Source organism: Corapipo altera, unplaced genomic scaffold (genome assembly GCF_003945725.1).
Source record: "Corapipo altera isolate COAL_440 unplaced genomic scaffold, ASM394572v1 45, whole genome shotgun sequence".
Taxonomy (NCBI): Eukaryota; Metazoa; Chordata; class Aves; order Passeriformes; family Pipridae; genus Corapipo; species Corapipo altera.
The window spans coordinates 25,821,328-25,837,335 of NW_020884877.1; the positions used below are offsets into that span (position 1 = coordinate 25,821,328).

The window sequence follows — 16,008 nt, forward strand, 5'->3', positions numbered from 1 at the left end:
TTTTTTTCCTTTTCTTATTTAGTTTTACTTTTTATTTTCCTTTTTCTTTTCATCTTCAATTTTCCCTTTTCTTTCCCTTTTTATCTTTCCTTTTCGTTCTTTTCTTTCTTCCTTCCTTCCTTTTTTCTCTTTCCTCTATTTTTTTTTTTTTGTAGAAAAGGAAACAAACTAATAATACCGCTAAAAAAGACAGTTTTGTCTCCTCTCCCTAGAAACTTCTGTAGAGTGTTTTCGCCTCCGTCCTCCTTGGGAAGTGGGGACAGACAATTAAGTAAATAAAATTAAACCTTTCCTACAGGTCCTCGTGACTTGAGAACCGGGCTGCATTGCTGGGGGGGGGTGGTCCTGAATGGTAATTGATTCATAACTCTGCACCAGGACACCAGGGCACAACATACCTGGCGCCCCGGGAACTTCTCAGGGGAGCGGGGCGGCAGCGCTGCCCGCCCGGGCCGGGATGCGGGGCTGCCGCTCCGGCCGGTCGAGCCGGGGTCTCCCCGCAGCCCGGCCCTCCTTTTCTTAAAAACCATCCCTTCCTCTCTCCCCGCTCCCCGCGCTGCTACCAGGAGAGATTTTGCATCCCAAGGATACAAACCTGTGCTCCGAAAAAAGTTTCGAGCGGGGCTGTTTCCAATACCTATTTACCAACGAATTACACCGCTATTATTGCTTTCAATGAAGACTGAATCCCCAAGCGATAATTGAATTAGTCTATTGAAGAGACTGTCAGGTACAATGACGTGGTATATCCCGCGCCTTTCCCAGGGTCTATAGGCTTTGGGGACCCGGAATGTATAGTCTGACCTTACAGCTCATAATAATAATGCTGCACTTGTAGCAGAAATCTATTCGTATTCACTTTTAACAAAACCTCTGGTCAGCCAGTCCCTGTAGGAAGGATGAAATCTATTGTATTAGAACAACTCATTTATGTCCTTCAGCAAAGGCCCCAATGAGATCTGATCTAGACCTAGAAATAGGATTACCACAGCGTATATTAACCACGTTTCTATACTTTCTCCTTCCTATAAGGGCGCAGAGAAAAAAAATACAATGGGTTTTTAATCTAATTTTAACTTTATTTTTATTTTCAATTTTAAAACTTCCTTCCTTTGGTGGCCTTCCTCAAAAAGAAGAAAAGGCGAAGAAGAAAGAGAGAAAAAAAAAGTTAATGCAACGAAATCGGAGAAATTATTTCTCCCCGTTTCCAAAGAGGCTGCGGCGCCGCAGGCTGGCGTCGTGCGGCGGGAGCGATGCGAGCGCCCTCAGCGCAGCCCGACGGCAGGCAACGGGGGTCCCAGCCCTGCTCCCCGGCTCCGCCGCCCCTCGGCAGCTCTCCACCTCCCGGACTGGATTTTCTCCCGCCTCATGCCAGGATGGCTGACCCAAGCTCCACCGCCGAGAGCCGGTGGGGACACCAACCTGCAAGAGACTCAGACGGCACCGCGGCACTTCCGAGGGGCAGCAGAGCCGCAGCACAGCCCCGGCCCTGCAGCACTTTCGGGAGAGCCCCCGGTGTCCCGGCCCCGCTGGACGCACCGGCGGCTCCTCGGGACCGGCCCCCCCCTGCGACGGCAGCGGGCACGGGGCACCGGGAGACCGGGCGCCCCGACGGGCGCCCCGAAACCCAGCGGCACCCACAAGTTACAGAGGGAACTTTTTCCTAAGAAGAGGGTTTTTTTAAAGCTTCCGTCCGTAAACCGTCCGTGTGCAGACATATTACCCCGATTACCGTAACTCCCTGCGAGCCGGGGAGTAATATTTATCTATTTAGATAGGAAGGGTCGCGATGGAAAAAATATTCAGCCTGGAAATATACATCGTCTTTTCCTTTAACCCCTCCTCATTCATCCAGCCGATCCCCCACCCCTTCCATACACAAACCTACTCAATTTATAGAGAAGCCTTTACAATCCAGAATAGTTTCTAGAAGAAGGGAGGACTCCAGATGAAATAATCCCCCTCCCTACACACACACGTACACACAGACACACACGCACATACACACACGTCCCCCCCCGCGCGTGCTCAGGAAGGCAAATTAAATAGTTAAAGGCTTCGATTTCTCTCTCTCTCCCTTTTGTTACCCAATTTTGGAACATTTAAGGATGGGTGTGTGTATTGTATTCAATAATAAAAGCTATAGGGCCGCCAGGACATTTATCATCCTATTACTGTAACAAATCCGGGCTCCCAATACATGAAAGGTAAAATGAATTACCGACGTTAAGCCGTCAATAAAGTCATTTCTGTAAATGGTGTCTCCGAAGGACTGCAGCATTATTCAACTAGCTTTATCAGCAGCTGGGAAATTACGTGAAGAAGCTCGCAGCGTGTAATATGGCCCTGCTTACTTTGATTAAGCGTCTTGCCAGGGAATAGTGACAGTGCTTTTGACCAGGTTTTATTCGCCGTCCTGTGATGAACGCCAAGCTGATCAGGCGGAATGAAGAGTAATTAAAACCTATAAATTATCTTTTGCAGCCCTTCTCAAGGCGTCTCTTGCAGGAGAGATAAGGCAGCGAGCCCCCATTTACAGCTCTGAAAGGGACCGCGGCTCACAAAGGCTACGTGGCTAAATGGGATATTGATAGTGTCCTAATTAGAATTTAATTAAGTACCCACGCTCGCTTTTGGGATAAAGATTTCAATTTTGCTAACTTAAATATAAATAAACCCAATTTCGGTGCGAGTAAATGATATGATATTGTGAATGCGGAGGGGGTTAACATTCATTTAATTGCGGATGAAGCTCTTGATTCCAGGGCTGATTTTGTTCTGCCAGCTATTATTTTAGGGGATTATTGTGTGGCTGGAGGTAACAATTCGGTAATGTTTCCCCGGTACAGAAAATAACCGAACGTGCCTCGGAGCTGCGGGCACACGCACGCCTCCCGGGTACCCGGGGAGCAGCTGACAGACACCCAGAGGTGTCTCCTTCGATTCCCGGTGCTGGTCGCCTTCTGGAAGCGTAGTCACTGGCCGGGTCGCTTCCACGGGGCTCCTCCCGGGGCGGGAAGCCCATCCAGCCGGGGCGGCGCGGCAGGGCGAGATAAGGGAGCCTCACTGCTGCCGGCACCGCAGCTCAGCCCGCAAGGCACCGCCGTCATATAGACACACAGAGATATAGACACACACACATAGAGGTATAGGTTTATTTTGAGCCCGCACCCGTGCACATATAGGATATATAGGCGGAGGCACGTGACGCGGCCCGGCCCCACGGAGAGGCGCGGAGCGGTGCGCGGGGCCCCGCGGCCTCCCCGGACCCACTGCCACCCAGTCGCCGTTTTGGAGGGGAAAATGGGGAGCTTCGGTTACGTCAGAAAGAGAAAACGCCCTGAATTGCCCTTCCCATATCCCCAGGAAAAGGCCGCGGGCAGGAGCGCGGCTCCAGCCGGAGCAGGTGCCTGCGGCCGGCAGGGAAGCGCCGCGGCTCCGGGCACCCAGCACGCCCGGACATCCTCCGATGTGTAAAATGTGAGGTGTCGGGGGGACCCTATCCCTAGTGCCGTTTCGTGTGAGCACCAGCACTGCCCTTCCATGCAGCGACTCGGCCCTCGGCGGCCGGGAGCGCCCGGGGCCGTGGGGACCGGCTGCGGCAGAGCCGCCCTCTCTGCGGCGCTTGACTGCGTCCCCAGCAGCCCAGCAAAACCAAAACCGGGGCCAGGGTATTTTTATTTTTTTTCCTGTAAATTAATTTTTAGATAGCAGCATCGTTCCTGAAAAAAAATGGCTTTTTCTTTCCAACCTTTAAAATCCTTAAATTTCCCTTCTGCCTCAACACACGTCCCGAGGTGGTTGCTCCCTGCCGGGCAGAAAAAACCAAAACAAAACCAAAGAAGAATACTGGGGGGAAAAAAAGGCAACAAACCGATTCCGAACAAACAAACAAACATCAAAAAACAGAGCAGGAAACATGATACGAGTTCAGCTGTGAGCTGGCCCTGATCTGCTTCATATTCCGAAAAAAAACCCCAACACCCCAAACCCAGTAAAGAGGGGTTTACTAAGAGAGAGGGAAACCACAGAGAGGCAGCGGCCGTAAGCCCGACTCGCCTCGGCAGTGCCTCTCGCCTTTATTGCTATTTATTGTCATTGTCATTTTTTACTCCTCAAAAACAAAAATTTTGGATTCCCGGCGAGCCTCCGCCCGTCTCCCCGTCTCCCCGTCTCCCCTCACTGCGGGAGAACAGAAAACAAAAAGAGGGGGATAAGTGCTTAGATCTGGGAGGAGGGGGTGTTTGTTATCGCTGGGGCTACACGAAAGAGGCCGATGACCAAAAATCAACACACCACGCGTTGAGAGAGGGTGCACGCCGCTGCTGGAATTTGTTTACAGGGTTAGTAGGGGGTCGGAGTGGTGGTGGGGGGCGACGTGGGGGGGGGAGCGGGTCCACGCGCGTGGGCGCGGTGCGGTGCTCCCGCCCCGCCGGGGCGCTGCTGCCGCCGCCGCTGCCCGCCCGCCCCGTCCCGCCCGGCGCCGTCCGCCCCGTCCGGTCCCCACGCGGTATTTATGGCGGCGGCCCCATTGGGCGCGGTGCGGGGTGTCAGCAGCGGCCGCGCCGCGCCATTGGCCGCCCCCACGTGCGGGGCCACCTCACGTGCTTCCGGTGCGAGTGAAAAAAGTGTGGCTGAGGGATTTTTTAGGGAGAGTTTGGTGCACGGATCGGCGCTGTCAGAGATTTGGCCTTTTTATTTTTTTTTTTATTTTTTTTTTTTTTAAGAAAAGGCGGAAAAAAAAGGGGAAATAAGGGGAGAAAAAAAAAAAAAAGAATTAAAAAAAGAACCCTAAGCGGGCGCGGGCGGCGCAGCACCGGGCTGGCGGGGACGGGCTCCGGCAGCCCGCGGCGTGGGCAGAGCGGAGCGTGACAGCGGGGCAGCGCAGAGCCGCCGCGGCGGCGGCGACGGGGAGATGGGCAGATCGTGACGGGTTTTCGGGGGGCGGGTTTTTTGGGGGGGCCGTGGTGTCGCCGCACGCACCTTTTTGGGTTTGATTTTTTTTTTTTCCTTTTGGTGGTGGAAATATAAGCTGACCGGGAGAAGGGGGAGAGAAGCCCTCGAGTGTCTCCCCGGTTTTGGATCCATCCGTGAGAGGGAGAGAAAAAAAAAATCTCAGCTCCAGCCCAACAAGTGGATTTTAATCTCTTTTTTCCTTCTTTTTTTTTTCTTTTTTTTTTTTTTTAAATTTTTCCTCCCCCTTTTCCACCCCGCCACCCACCGTCAAAGTGGGGTGGGCGTAAAGTGGGTGGGTGGGGGGGAAAAGAGACAGCGATCTCCGTGGCGGCGGCTGAGCATGGAAGAGCCGCCGGAGGGGCACGGCCACCGAGACGCGGCGCCCGGCCCGGCGAGCAGCGGCAGCGGCAGCGATGGCGAGAGCGTGCCCGTGTCCCCCAGCCCCGCGCCCGCCTCCCCCGCCGCGCCCTGCCCCCTGCCTCTGCCCCGCCGCCGCCACCCGCCGCCCCCGCCGCCACCCCCGCCGCCGCCGCCCCACCGCACCACCAACTTTTTCATCGACAACATCCTGAGGCCGGACTTCGGCTGCAAGAAGGAGCCGCCCGCGCCGGCCGGCGGCGGAGGAGGCAGCCGAGAGCGGGACGGAGACCGGGGGCAGAGCTCAGGTAGAGAAAACGTCAACCCGCTGCTGGCCCGGCCGCCCAACCCGCCCGCCCTCCTCTGCCCGGACTCGAACTGCCGTCCCGACGGCTCCGCGCCGCCGCCGCCCGCCGCCGCCGCCTCCAAAGCCAGTCCCGCCGCGGCGGCAGCGGCGGCGGCGGCGTCGGGGGCGGCCAAGCCCCCCGCCGACGGGGGCGAGACTCACCCGGCGAAGTACGGGGAGCACGGCAGCCCCGCCATCCTTCTCATGGGCTCTAATAATGGAGGACCTGTTATAAAGCCCGACTCGCAACAGCCGCTGGTGTGGCCTGCCTGGGTCTACTGCACTAGGTATTCAGACAGACCGTCCTCGGGTAAGGAACCGCGGCGCATCTGGGAGCTGTTAAATCGTGACAAGGTCGCCCCCCCCCTCCCCTTCCCCTCTTCCCCCCTTGGCTTTGGCTCCCGGCCTGTTCAGGACCTCGCGTGGGGAGGCGCGGGGGGAGGGTGGCCTGGGTCACCCGGGGCGAGAGGAAACGCGTCCCCCCCCCCTCCCCCCCTCCTTCCTTCTCCGAGTCTTCCAAATTTGAATGTGACGCCTGGCCCCAATTCGGCAGCGGTTCGATGCGGAGAGCCGGCGAGAGCGACCCCCTTCCCGCGCCCCTGGCCCGCCCCGCCTGCCGCAGCCCCGGGTGTTCCGCAGCGCGGCGGCGCGGGATGAGAGCCGAGAGAGAAAAAACCAGCGGGTTCGGCCGCTTTCTTGCTCTGAAGCTTTTTCTCCCCTTATTTTATTTTATTTTTTTCCTGGGTGCTGGTGGCGGGGGGGAAGACCCGAGCCACATGTTGAGCGGCTGCTGGCGGGGCGGGGGGGGGAGGGATGAGGGAGGTACTGTTTTCTTGGCAGGCGAAGGAAAAAGGGCTTTTTTGGAAGGTGGCGGAGGGGCTGTTTTACCGGGGCCTCTGCAGCGAGCCAGGCAGGCCCTTAGGCCGCGCATTGCCGCTGGAGTCGGTGCTCCCTGCTGCTGTTTGGGGCCCAGCTCCGGGGAGGGGATGTGCCTCTGCCCGGGGCCGTCCCGGTGGGAGCCGCCGGCTCGGCCCTCCCGACCCCATTCTGCCGCCCCTTCTATCTCTTTAAACTCCCCAGGTGCCCCAGGCAGCCCCTTATTCATCACCGTTACGTTCTGGTTTTAAATGACATTTGTTTGCAAGAAGTAGACGGCGAGGAGAGGGGGTTCCCACATGACACCCCCGGCCAGCAGCCAGGGCTCCGGCAGCGCGGCGCAGGGCCGGGGTAGGCTGTCCTGTGCCTTCCCGGGGGCCGCTCCGATGCGCGGGGAAGGCGTTGCTGCCCTGCCCCGGCCCCGCTCCGCGCTGCCCGGCCTAGTGCTCCCCGCCGGCCGTCAGTGCGGTCGAGCTGTCTCCATCCCCCGTTATTGACACGTCCAGGGACTTGAAACTCAGAAAAGCCTCTTTGATTGACTAGGGTGATTGATGGGGTGATAGAGCTGTCAGACGGCGCGGCCTCGCTCCCGGCCGGCCCGGCCGCGGGTGTTGTGCTGCCGATTCCCAGGGCCGCCGTGCGCCCGGCGTTCTGCACTTGCGCCTTCATTTCCTTTCCTCCCCTTTCTTCGGGCAAAGAACAATTTCTGAATGTCCTCCCCGACGCTCCCTGCTCGCCGCAGCCCGGAGGGGAGAAGGGCGAGGGGAGGATTGCTCAGCTCGGCCGCTCTCTTTGTTGTGCTCGGAGCTGCCCTCCGGCCTCGGCTGCTTCTCCTGGCTCCGGGGACGACAGGGCTGCGGCGGTCGGAAGCGCCGGCACCCCGCTGCAAGGTGCCTGGGCTCAGCTATTCACTCCCCGCGCCCTCCGCCCCTCCTCTAGCCCAGCCTGGGAGCATCCCGCCGGGCCCCGTCCCTCTCCCCGCCGACAGCCGCTGCCGAGCCGCGGAGAATCCCCCTGTTCGGGGAAGGGCTGCGCCGGGAGAGGAGATTTCGGCCTACTCGGCAGCAGGGAGGCCTCACTGGCTTCGGCTTCGGCTGCTGCTGCCGGGGGTCTGCGGGCCCGGGGCCACCCGCCGAGCCCGGCAGCTGTCGGGGGATTTTCGTAGATCCCTTTCTTCACGGTTTCCCCCCTCCTCTCCTCCTCTCTCCTCTCGTCGGGCAGGGCCGGGCCGGCGAGCAGAGGACAGGGGGTACCCTCTCCTCCCTGGCCGGGCGCTGCCCCCAGGATGTGCCCCGGGACCGGGCAGCTTCCCGGGTGAGCTGTGTCGCACTTCAGCCGGCCCCATTGCGGCCTGGAGATGGAGCGGCGGGGGCACTGCATTCGGCTGGGCTGAGCGGAGGGAGCCGCAAGCGGGGCCGGGGTATCCCGGCAAGGATCGGCCGCCAGAGAGCCCGGGCGGTGACGGCGGGGCACCGGGGTGGCGGCGGAGAAGGACTCCCCGGGACTGAGCTTGCCTTGCGGAGATGGTCATGGCCCCCCAAAAAGAGACCAAGGCAGCCTTCGACCCGTTTGCTGCTGGCGGCGGCTTCCCGGTGCCTGGCAGCGGGGATCCTTGTTCCCCGCGCTGCCTGGCGAAGCCGCTGCCCGGCCGGCGCGCTCCGGTCCCGAGCCGTGCAGAAAGAGCACGGCTCGTCCCGGCGGGGCGGGCGGAGTGGCACCCCGACGTGTGCCGGGGCGGGGGCCGAGCGGGCTCCGCTCCCCTGGCTCTGCGGGGCCGACTCGGCGGGGCCGGGGCGGCGGGCGATGCGCGGGTGCGCTCGGCCCCGGGCTCCCCGCTCCTTCCCCATCCTTCCCTCTGCCGCGCCGGGGCGGCGGTGCCGGGGTTGGGAGGTTGGGGGGGACACACGAAACCAGCACAAATGCACCCGTCGGCCATTTTTCCGCGGCCGGCGGGGCGGGGGTGGAGGTCGGTCGGTCTGTCGGTCGGTCGGCGGCACGGCCCTGCCCAGCGGCGTGTGTGTGCCCTGCCCGCAGGCCCTCGCACCAGGAAGCTGAAGAAGAAGAAGACAGAGAAAGAGGACAAGCGGCCGCGGACGGCGTTCACGGCCGAGCAGCTGCAGCGGCTGAAGGCGGAGTTCCAGGCGAACCGGTACATCACGGAGCAGCGGCGGCAAAGCCTGGCCCAGGAGCTCAGCCTCAACGAGTCCCAGATCAAGATCTGGTTCCAGAACAAACGAGCCAAGATCAAGAAGGCGACGGGCATCAAGAACGGGCTGGCGCTGCATCTCATGGCCCAGGGACTCTACAACCACTCCACCACCACGGTGCAGGACAAAGAGGAGAGCGAGTGAGGCGGGCGGCCCCAGCCCAGCCCTGCGCCGCGGCGCCGGCCCGCCGGCCGGGAGGCGGACAGGTGCGATTTAAAAGCAGATCTATTGTCTATCCATAGTATAAGGACTCCGATTAAGAAAAAAAATAAAATATGAACACTTAAAAAAATTATCTCTATATAGCCAAACAGCATATGACCTTGTATATATTTAATTTCAGGTAAGAAATACGTGTAGCGATCTCTATTTGCTGGACAGTTTCTCTCTTCCCTTCTCTCTCTTTCTCCTTTCTTTTGTTCGTTTGTTCGTTTTCTTTGCTTTCCTTTTTTTCTTTTTTTGCCCTCCCCCCCATGTCCGTTGCTCTTGTTTTACAGTAAGTGTCGGACTTTTCTCATCTTTCGTTTGATCTTATTTTATTTTTGTGTGTGTGTGTGAATTTCTGTCTCTCTCTTTTTTTTTTTCCCGAGGAAAAAAAATAATTCTGATCCACAGACTGCGAGACTGAATCCGCCGCTACAAGCCAAAGATTTTATTATGTTCAGAAATCTGTAGTCTGAAATAAAGTGTAGACTGTGTTCAGGATCCAGGCTGGCCGTAGTTCTTTATTTTAGTGTATGGATGTTTGTGTATATATATATAAAGAAATGTATATATACATACACCATATGCTGTGTACATAGTGCCATTTTGGTGGCATATTTAGGTTTTGTTTCCGATGGATAGGTGCAGCGATTTTTAAACCTCTCATCCCTTGTTAAAAACCCTATCTGAGAGCTTCGATTTTTTAAAAATTATTTTTAATTTTTCCAACCTCTTAAAAAAAAATTAACTCTCTTTGGCTGTTGTGGTCTTGCTTCGCCTCCCGCATCTCCCTTTTAACCAGAAATAAAAACCATCTCTTTATAATGGTAATAATATATCACCAGCTCCCGCTGAAAAATTGCCTGAAACCGTCTGGACATTTAGAGCTCCGGGATGTGTTCGAAAGGTATTTGTCTGACAGCTCCTTGCCTCGGTCCGAGAGGATCTACTCGCACGCTGTTTCCAGCGAGGACCTCTCCGAAGAATCGGACCGGAGCGATCGGTGCTCGGCGCTGGGCGCTGCGCTGACGCTCCTGGGAGCGCTCCCGACCCCAGCCCCTGCCCTCCGCTGTGTCTTCCAGGGCTCGGGATCACATCTGCCGTGTGAGTGGGAAGCGCAGGGTGGCGGGGGGCCGGCGGCACAGCAGAACTCCCCGCTCTGGTTTTCCTCCCGCCCCAGTTAAACTCGGCTGTGCCCTGTCCCGGCTCGGCTCACTCTTCGCCGCCGGCTCGGGGACACCGACGGGCCGGGATCGGGCCGTGCCCGTGGCCTTGTCCTCGAGCCGTCGAGGAGCCCCGCACCCGGGCCTGACGCCCACGCGGCTCTTGCGTGGAGCCCCGCCGAGCCGAGGGCGGGCGAGGGGGATCCGTTCCTCGCTGCCCCTGAGGAAACCAGGCGCCGTAGTGGGTGGAGAGCCTCCCGTCGCCCTCGACGAGGGTGTCTGTCGGTTTTCTTTCTCCTTTCGCTTGCTTTCTGCCCCTCTGGATCCCCGCCCTAGGCCAGCAGCCGGAGGGGCGGAGGGGAGAAGCGAGCACAACTGGAACCCGGGGACCATCTTTCCTGCATCCCCCGGAGGATGGGGCAATGCCGAGGCCGTGCCCCGGGCAGTGGACGCGGTGGGCCGGGGTGCGGAGGGGGGCGAGCAGCGGCACTACCGTTCGGCACAGCCTGCAGCTGCCCCCTCCTCGTCCCGTCGGAGGCATTAGGAGGTTTCCGTCTATTCGAGAAGGGGAGCAGAGGGGCAGCGGGAGGTGGCTTCTGCCATTTTTTGTACTTTTTAACTCTTCCTGCTTAGCTCTGCGGTTTGTTCTCATCGTCTGGAGATGGAGGCGCAGGCTGGGGCGACAGGCCCCTGCCCTCCGCGCCCGCTACCGGCGGGGCAGGACCCCTCCTCCACCTCATCCCACCCCATCCCACCCCAGCGTATCCCCCTCCATCCCCGCCCAGCCCAGGCCGCCTCTTCCCACCAAGGGCTCTGCTTTTCTCTGCAGACCGAGGACCCAGGAATACTCGGAGGGCTTAAATAAATGTTGTACAGCGCCATCTAAAGTTGTGCATTTCTTTCTTCCTCTTTCGTGTTTTTTTTTTTTTTTTTTTTTTTTTAAATTTTTGTTGTTGTTGTTTGCTTTGTTTTTTTGTTTGCTTTTTTTTTTTAATGGGATTGGAACACGAACTCAGATCTTCCACACTGGAGAAAATAAAACTGTCCCTCAAAGTGCGCACTGCACCACTCACATGGAAAGCAGTCACCGAGGGCAGCTGCAGGGTTCAGGCGGTGCATTCAGATCCCCTCTAAGTGTCCCTCTCACTTGCTGCTGTCGGGAGTGCACAGAGTTTGTCTCTCTCCTTCCCCCGCTCCAGTCTCAGTTCAGTCCTCTGCCCTTCTCATACTGACCATCTCGCACTCCCCTGGAGCTGTGCAGGCAAAAAATGGCATTTCTTCTTCAAAATCGAGTAACGACCCTCCCTGAGAGCATTCCTGGGCCGGATTAGGCCCTGCCCTGCCGAAAGGAGAGGGCACCAACCCTCTTTGCTTCCCCTGTCCGCGGGGCACAGGTGATGCTGGCTCGCTCTTGGTGCTGGGTCAAGCAGGGCTGTCGGCCCCCCCTGCCACCCCCTTGCCCCACCAACAGATCCAGGACCCGCTGCCTACCTGCAGCCCAGACCTGGCTCCTGGGCATAGGAGGGCCCGCAGGCCAGGGGGCTCTGGAGAAAAAGGAAGATGAAGAGGAGTTTCCTCAGCCGCAGGGTGTCCAGCCAAGCTCAGCTGAGCTGGACAAGTCAGGAATGAAGATGACGGGAGAAATATAGAGCAGATTAAAGGGAGCCTAAAGAGGATTATTTAAACAAATCAGGCTTTTTAATATAATTATGCTGTTAGGATTTCACATCGAGGGCAGCTGAGCAGGGCATATGAGGGAATCGGTGCAGGCTGGCGTGGTTCAGGTGGCTCCATGAGTGACCCTGGTCCCCCATGGGTGCTGGGGGCCAACAGCCCTGCAGGGATCCTCTCTGGCCAGCAGCCATCGAGGGGAGGCCTCCACCTGTGGCTCAGCACCACCCCGAACCAAGAAATAAGAGCAGAAGGTGCAACACTCTCCGTGTAGGAGAGGGATCAGGTGGAGCGGCGGGAGGCGGGGGACACGCACCGGCCCTCCTGGCTGGAGAGCAGAGCTGGGGGCTGGGTGTGTGGATGGCACTGGGGAGCCCAAGGCCCAGGAGGAGCACCCACTAACCCAGGTGGAAAAGCCCTGAAGAAAATGCCATTTCTTCCCCTTCCTTCCTCCCTGCCATGTGGGTCTGCTCCCCTACACCCTGACCCCCGGGGAGGCAGATGCGCTTGTAGGATGTGAATATCAAACAGCCACCAGACGCCCCCTCCGTCCTCCCTCCACTGGTGGAAGGACGCACCGACGGTCTATTCTTCGTCGAAAGCACCTCGAGGGTCGGACACAACTTGCTTCCACGACCCCGGCCCCGGCCTGACGACCACCCCCGGGGCGGGGGCGGCCCGGCCGTCTGCTGCTTTGCATATGCAAATGAGGCGCGGGGGAGGAGGGGAAGGCCACGCGTGGTCCCCCCCGTCGGTCCCCGCGGGCCGGGGCGCAGATCCCGCTGCCTCCTGTCACGGAGCTTGTTCCTTTGTGCCGCCTTTCGAGGAATCAAAGCAGACACGGTTGTGACACGTAGCCCGGCGGGTCAGAGGTCAGATTTCACAATCCCAATTACAATGATTTCTAATGATGTTTATCTTGCGGGCTCCGACGGCTGGGAGCTTTACAAGAGGTCTTCTCTTCCCTCCCCTCTGCCTGGAGGGCCGTGGGTGCGGGGGGCCTTCACCTCGGCTCGGGCCGGGGGGAGATGCGCTGCCCCCGGGCACGGAGCGCCGTGTCCACTCCGACGAAGGGCGCTGGGAGCCGGAAGGCGGCGTCGGGTGGAGGCCTCGGGGGTCTGGCCTCGGCCCCGGGCTCCCTCCGTACCTCCCTGCGGGGCTCGAGGCCACACCAGAATTAAGCGAGTGAATACCACAGTGGTTTACAGTGAACATTATCAACATTATCAAGCACTCACTTCTCCCTCCCCGTCGGGTAAGGTCCTAGGCAGCGCTAACAAGTGACTGAGCGGAGGTGGGAGCTCTGCTCGCCGACCATTTGTCCGGAGCCCGTCTCGGCTTGGGGGGCTGTAGGGACCGCCTCTGCCACAGTCGCCCTCCCACCCCTGGGCCGCCGGAGGAGACCTGGGGGGAGACGGCGAGCGGTCCCGGTGGGAAGCTCCCGCCACGCCCGGAGAGGGTCCTTGGCAACAGGGGGCACGGCCCACAGCACCTCCCAGCCCCGGGGCTCCGATTGCTTGTCGGCGACACCGGTTCGATTCAACTTTTATTTTGTCTTACAAGAAATAAACGCAGAGTGGCGGTCGGAACAAAAAGCAACTCAAACGGTTTCCGATTAGATCTAAAACCGTTTGGAAAAAGCTTTGCCGAATGGCCAAGGGCTGAAACTTTGAGAAAAGGGTAATAAATTTTGAGTTTAAAAAAAAAAAAAAAAAAAAGACTTTTCTTCTATTAGGGAGTTGGACATGTAGCGCCCAAGCCCCAGCCTGAGGCTGGCTGTTGACAGCAGCGCGCAAGGTGCATCTTTATGCTCTACATCAAATGCCTTTGAAACAGACTTTAAAAAGTGTATGTAAAGTAGCTAATGGTGCTCTTTCTTCCGGCTGAGTAAGTCGGAGAACCAGACTTTGCTGGAAGCAGAAGTCCTTTGCTCTGAGAACTGATCGTTACTACACCAGGTGAGCAAACCTTACATTAAAAGAGTTTGTTTGTTTGTTCGTGGTCACTTGATCAGTTTGAGATAACGAGGATGAGAATAAAAACTTTGGTAGCTGGGGCAGCAGCAGAGCCATCGGGGGCGGGTTGAGGAGGCTCGGGGCTGCCGAACCCAACCCGGTGCGGCCCTTGGCCAGGGCGATGCCGGTGCCGGCGGTGCAGTTGTGGGGGCTCCGCGGGATTCGTGGGGGTGGACACTGGGCACAGCCCCGCTCTGCCCCCGGGCTCTGCCGCAGGGGTCTGCTCGGGCATGGGAAGAAGGGCGATGCGGGGGCACAGGCGGGCTAGAGCACTTTTTGGTGTTGGGTTCCTCCCCCCCCCCCCCCCCTTTTTTTTTTTTTTTTTAAATCTTTCTCACCCTCTTTTTTGGTGCTCCACCGAGCTCAGGGATCAGCGGTGTCACACCAGAAGTAAAAGCAGTCCCGACGCCGGGCGCTGCCGGGGTACCACGGACACTTCTCTTCCTCGGCACGGGTGGGGTGTGGGAAAGGGATGTGCTTGTAATGGGGCCGGTCCCTGTCCACTGTCCTTCCCACTGCCGATGGAGATGCTCCCCACTCGCTGCCCGGCGCCTCCATTTGCGAGGACACTCGAGAAAGCGCCGCAGGGGCCCGAGGAACGGTGGCAGTAACGAGGCATTTTTATTTCCTCTTTTTTTCTTTGATTACCAGAGGAAAAAGACACCCCACTTCTTATCCTGCCCTTGTCCACCGCAGGCTCCCCGCGGTGGGGAGCGAGGCTCGGGGACCCTGTGGGGGCATCGGCGCTCTCAGGTGTCCCCTTATGCCAACAGACCTTTTAAGAAATAGGTGGAGGAGGAGCCGCACCTGCACGGCCTTGCTGGGCCCAGGAGCCAGGCTGGGGAGAGGTTATGCTTAAACCCTAAAATCTGGAGTGAATGGAGCCAATGAGGACCATGATCTGGTGAGTTCCTTCAGTTATAAAAAGATTGAGGAAGGCATGGGAAATAATATTAACTTTAAGATCAGCCCCATTTTTTTCCCAGAGAACAATGAGTGCCTTATCTCCCTCTGAATAAATAAATCATAATTGCCCGACAGTTACCCATCACAATAAACTTGACCAGATCTTCCAACAATTAGTTACGCGTTCTCTCCGCTCTGGTAAAAGTCTTGTTAAATATGATGAATGTTAAAATAAGCTACCCTTGAATGTATTTTCCAAGATCTTTATTGGAAAAGTACAAGTATTTAAGCCTCTTAAGGAGACCATAATGAAAGAGCGTGACGGTAAAAGATAAGACAAGAGATAGCACTAGATATTCAGGCACAAATGAAATACTAATTGGATCGTGCCTTTTAATGGGGTTTTCCTGATGCCCTGGTGCAGCTTTAAAAAAAAGTAATTAAATGTGAACCCTTTTGCTTCAGGAGCTGGGCACTGACTCCTGCAGCGGTTTTGCTACAGAGTGCTGTCAGTTTGGACCTTTCCACTGGCAGCTTCAGCTGCCTAAAATATTGCCTGGGAATATCACACCTCTATTGCAGTGCTCTCCTCCTGCGGGCTGCTGCAGCAGTACCCAGACCCCAGCTGAGAAGGTGCTTCCCATTAGGCCAGGCTGGGGGTAAGCCCATACTGACCATCAGCCCTTAGGAGACAACAGTCAGTGGTTTGTATGGAAGAGGAAGGCTTGCAAGATGTGAGTCTTGCTCCTGTTTCCCTAGCAGAAAGTGGGGGGTAAGGTGTATTGAAGTCTCCTGATTCCAGCTCCCCATCCATCAGATGCTAGTGGTGCTCACAGGAGCCCGGGGCCAACTTTGTGACAAGGAACATCCATGGAATCTGTCTCCAAGACGTGGAATTGCAAGGCAAGAGCAGAGCAGAAGACTTGAGCACCTGCATGCAAACAGCCCTAAAAGCCAGCCCCAGTGGTCCTTCTCTCTAAGGAACCAGAGTAGACCTTGGCACATTTGAGGACCTTTAGCTGGATTGGAAAAATGATCAATATTTTTTTTGTTGTTCCCCAGAAAGTGCTGAATTTTTCCTTGGGGTCACCCCATTTGTGTGTTCCTGAGTTATTAACCTGGCTGTACCAGTGTGATGGGTCCTGGGCTGGAAATTCGGGTCCTCCCTTGAGCATAATAAGGAGAAGCTGCACTGAGGTTCCTATCTGCAGGTGAATCTGGGTGAGGCCTTGGAGTGGGCAGAGCGATTTCTTTCTGTCCATGTTGGTGCAGAGCAGGGTGCTGAGGTTTTCATCTGAGCTGGGGAA

At 57.5% G+C, this 16,008-nt stretch overlaps 1 protein-coding gene across 1 annotated transcript; it reads left to right on the top strand.

The window, feature by feature from the left end:
- Window positions 1-4,993: 4,993 nt before the first annotated feature.
- EN1 (engrailed homeobox 1) lies at window positions 4,994-9,447 on the top strand. The gene is made up of 2 exons (XM_027637200.1): window positions 4,994-5,969; window positions 8,570-9,447. Exons 1-2 carry the CDS (start codon window positions 5,297-5,299, stop codon window positions 8,884-8,886), a joined length of 990 nt encoding a protein of 329 aa, XP_027493001.1. The 5' UTR covers window positions 4,994-5,296; the 3' UTR covers window positions 8,887-9,447.
- Window positions 9,448-16,008: the final 6,561 nt, after the last annotated feature.

Bases quoted from the DNA above. Each gene is read 5' to 3' on its own strand.
- EN1 (XM_027637200.1), top strand. From the start codon at position 5,297: ATGGAAGAGCCGCCGGAGGGGCACGGCCACCGAGACGCGGCGCCCGGC. The intron at 5,970-8,569 runs GTAAGGAACCGC...CCCTGCCCGCAG, and splicing joins TTCAGACAGACCGTCCTCGG to GCCCTCGCACCAGGAAGCTG.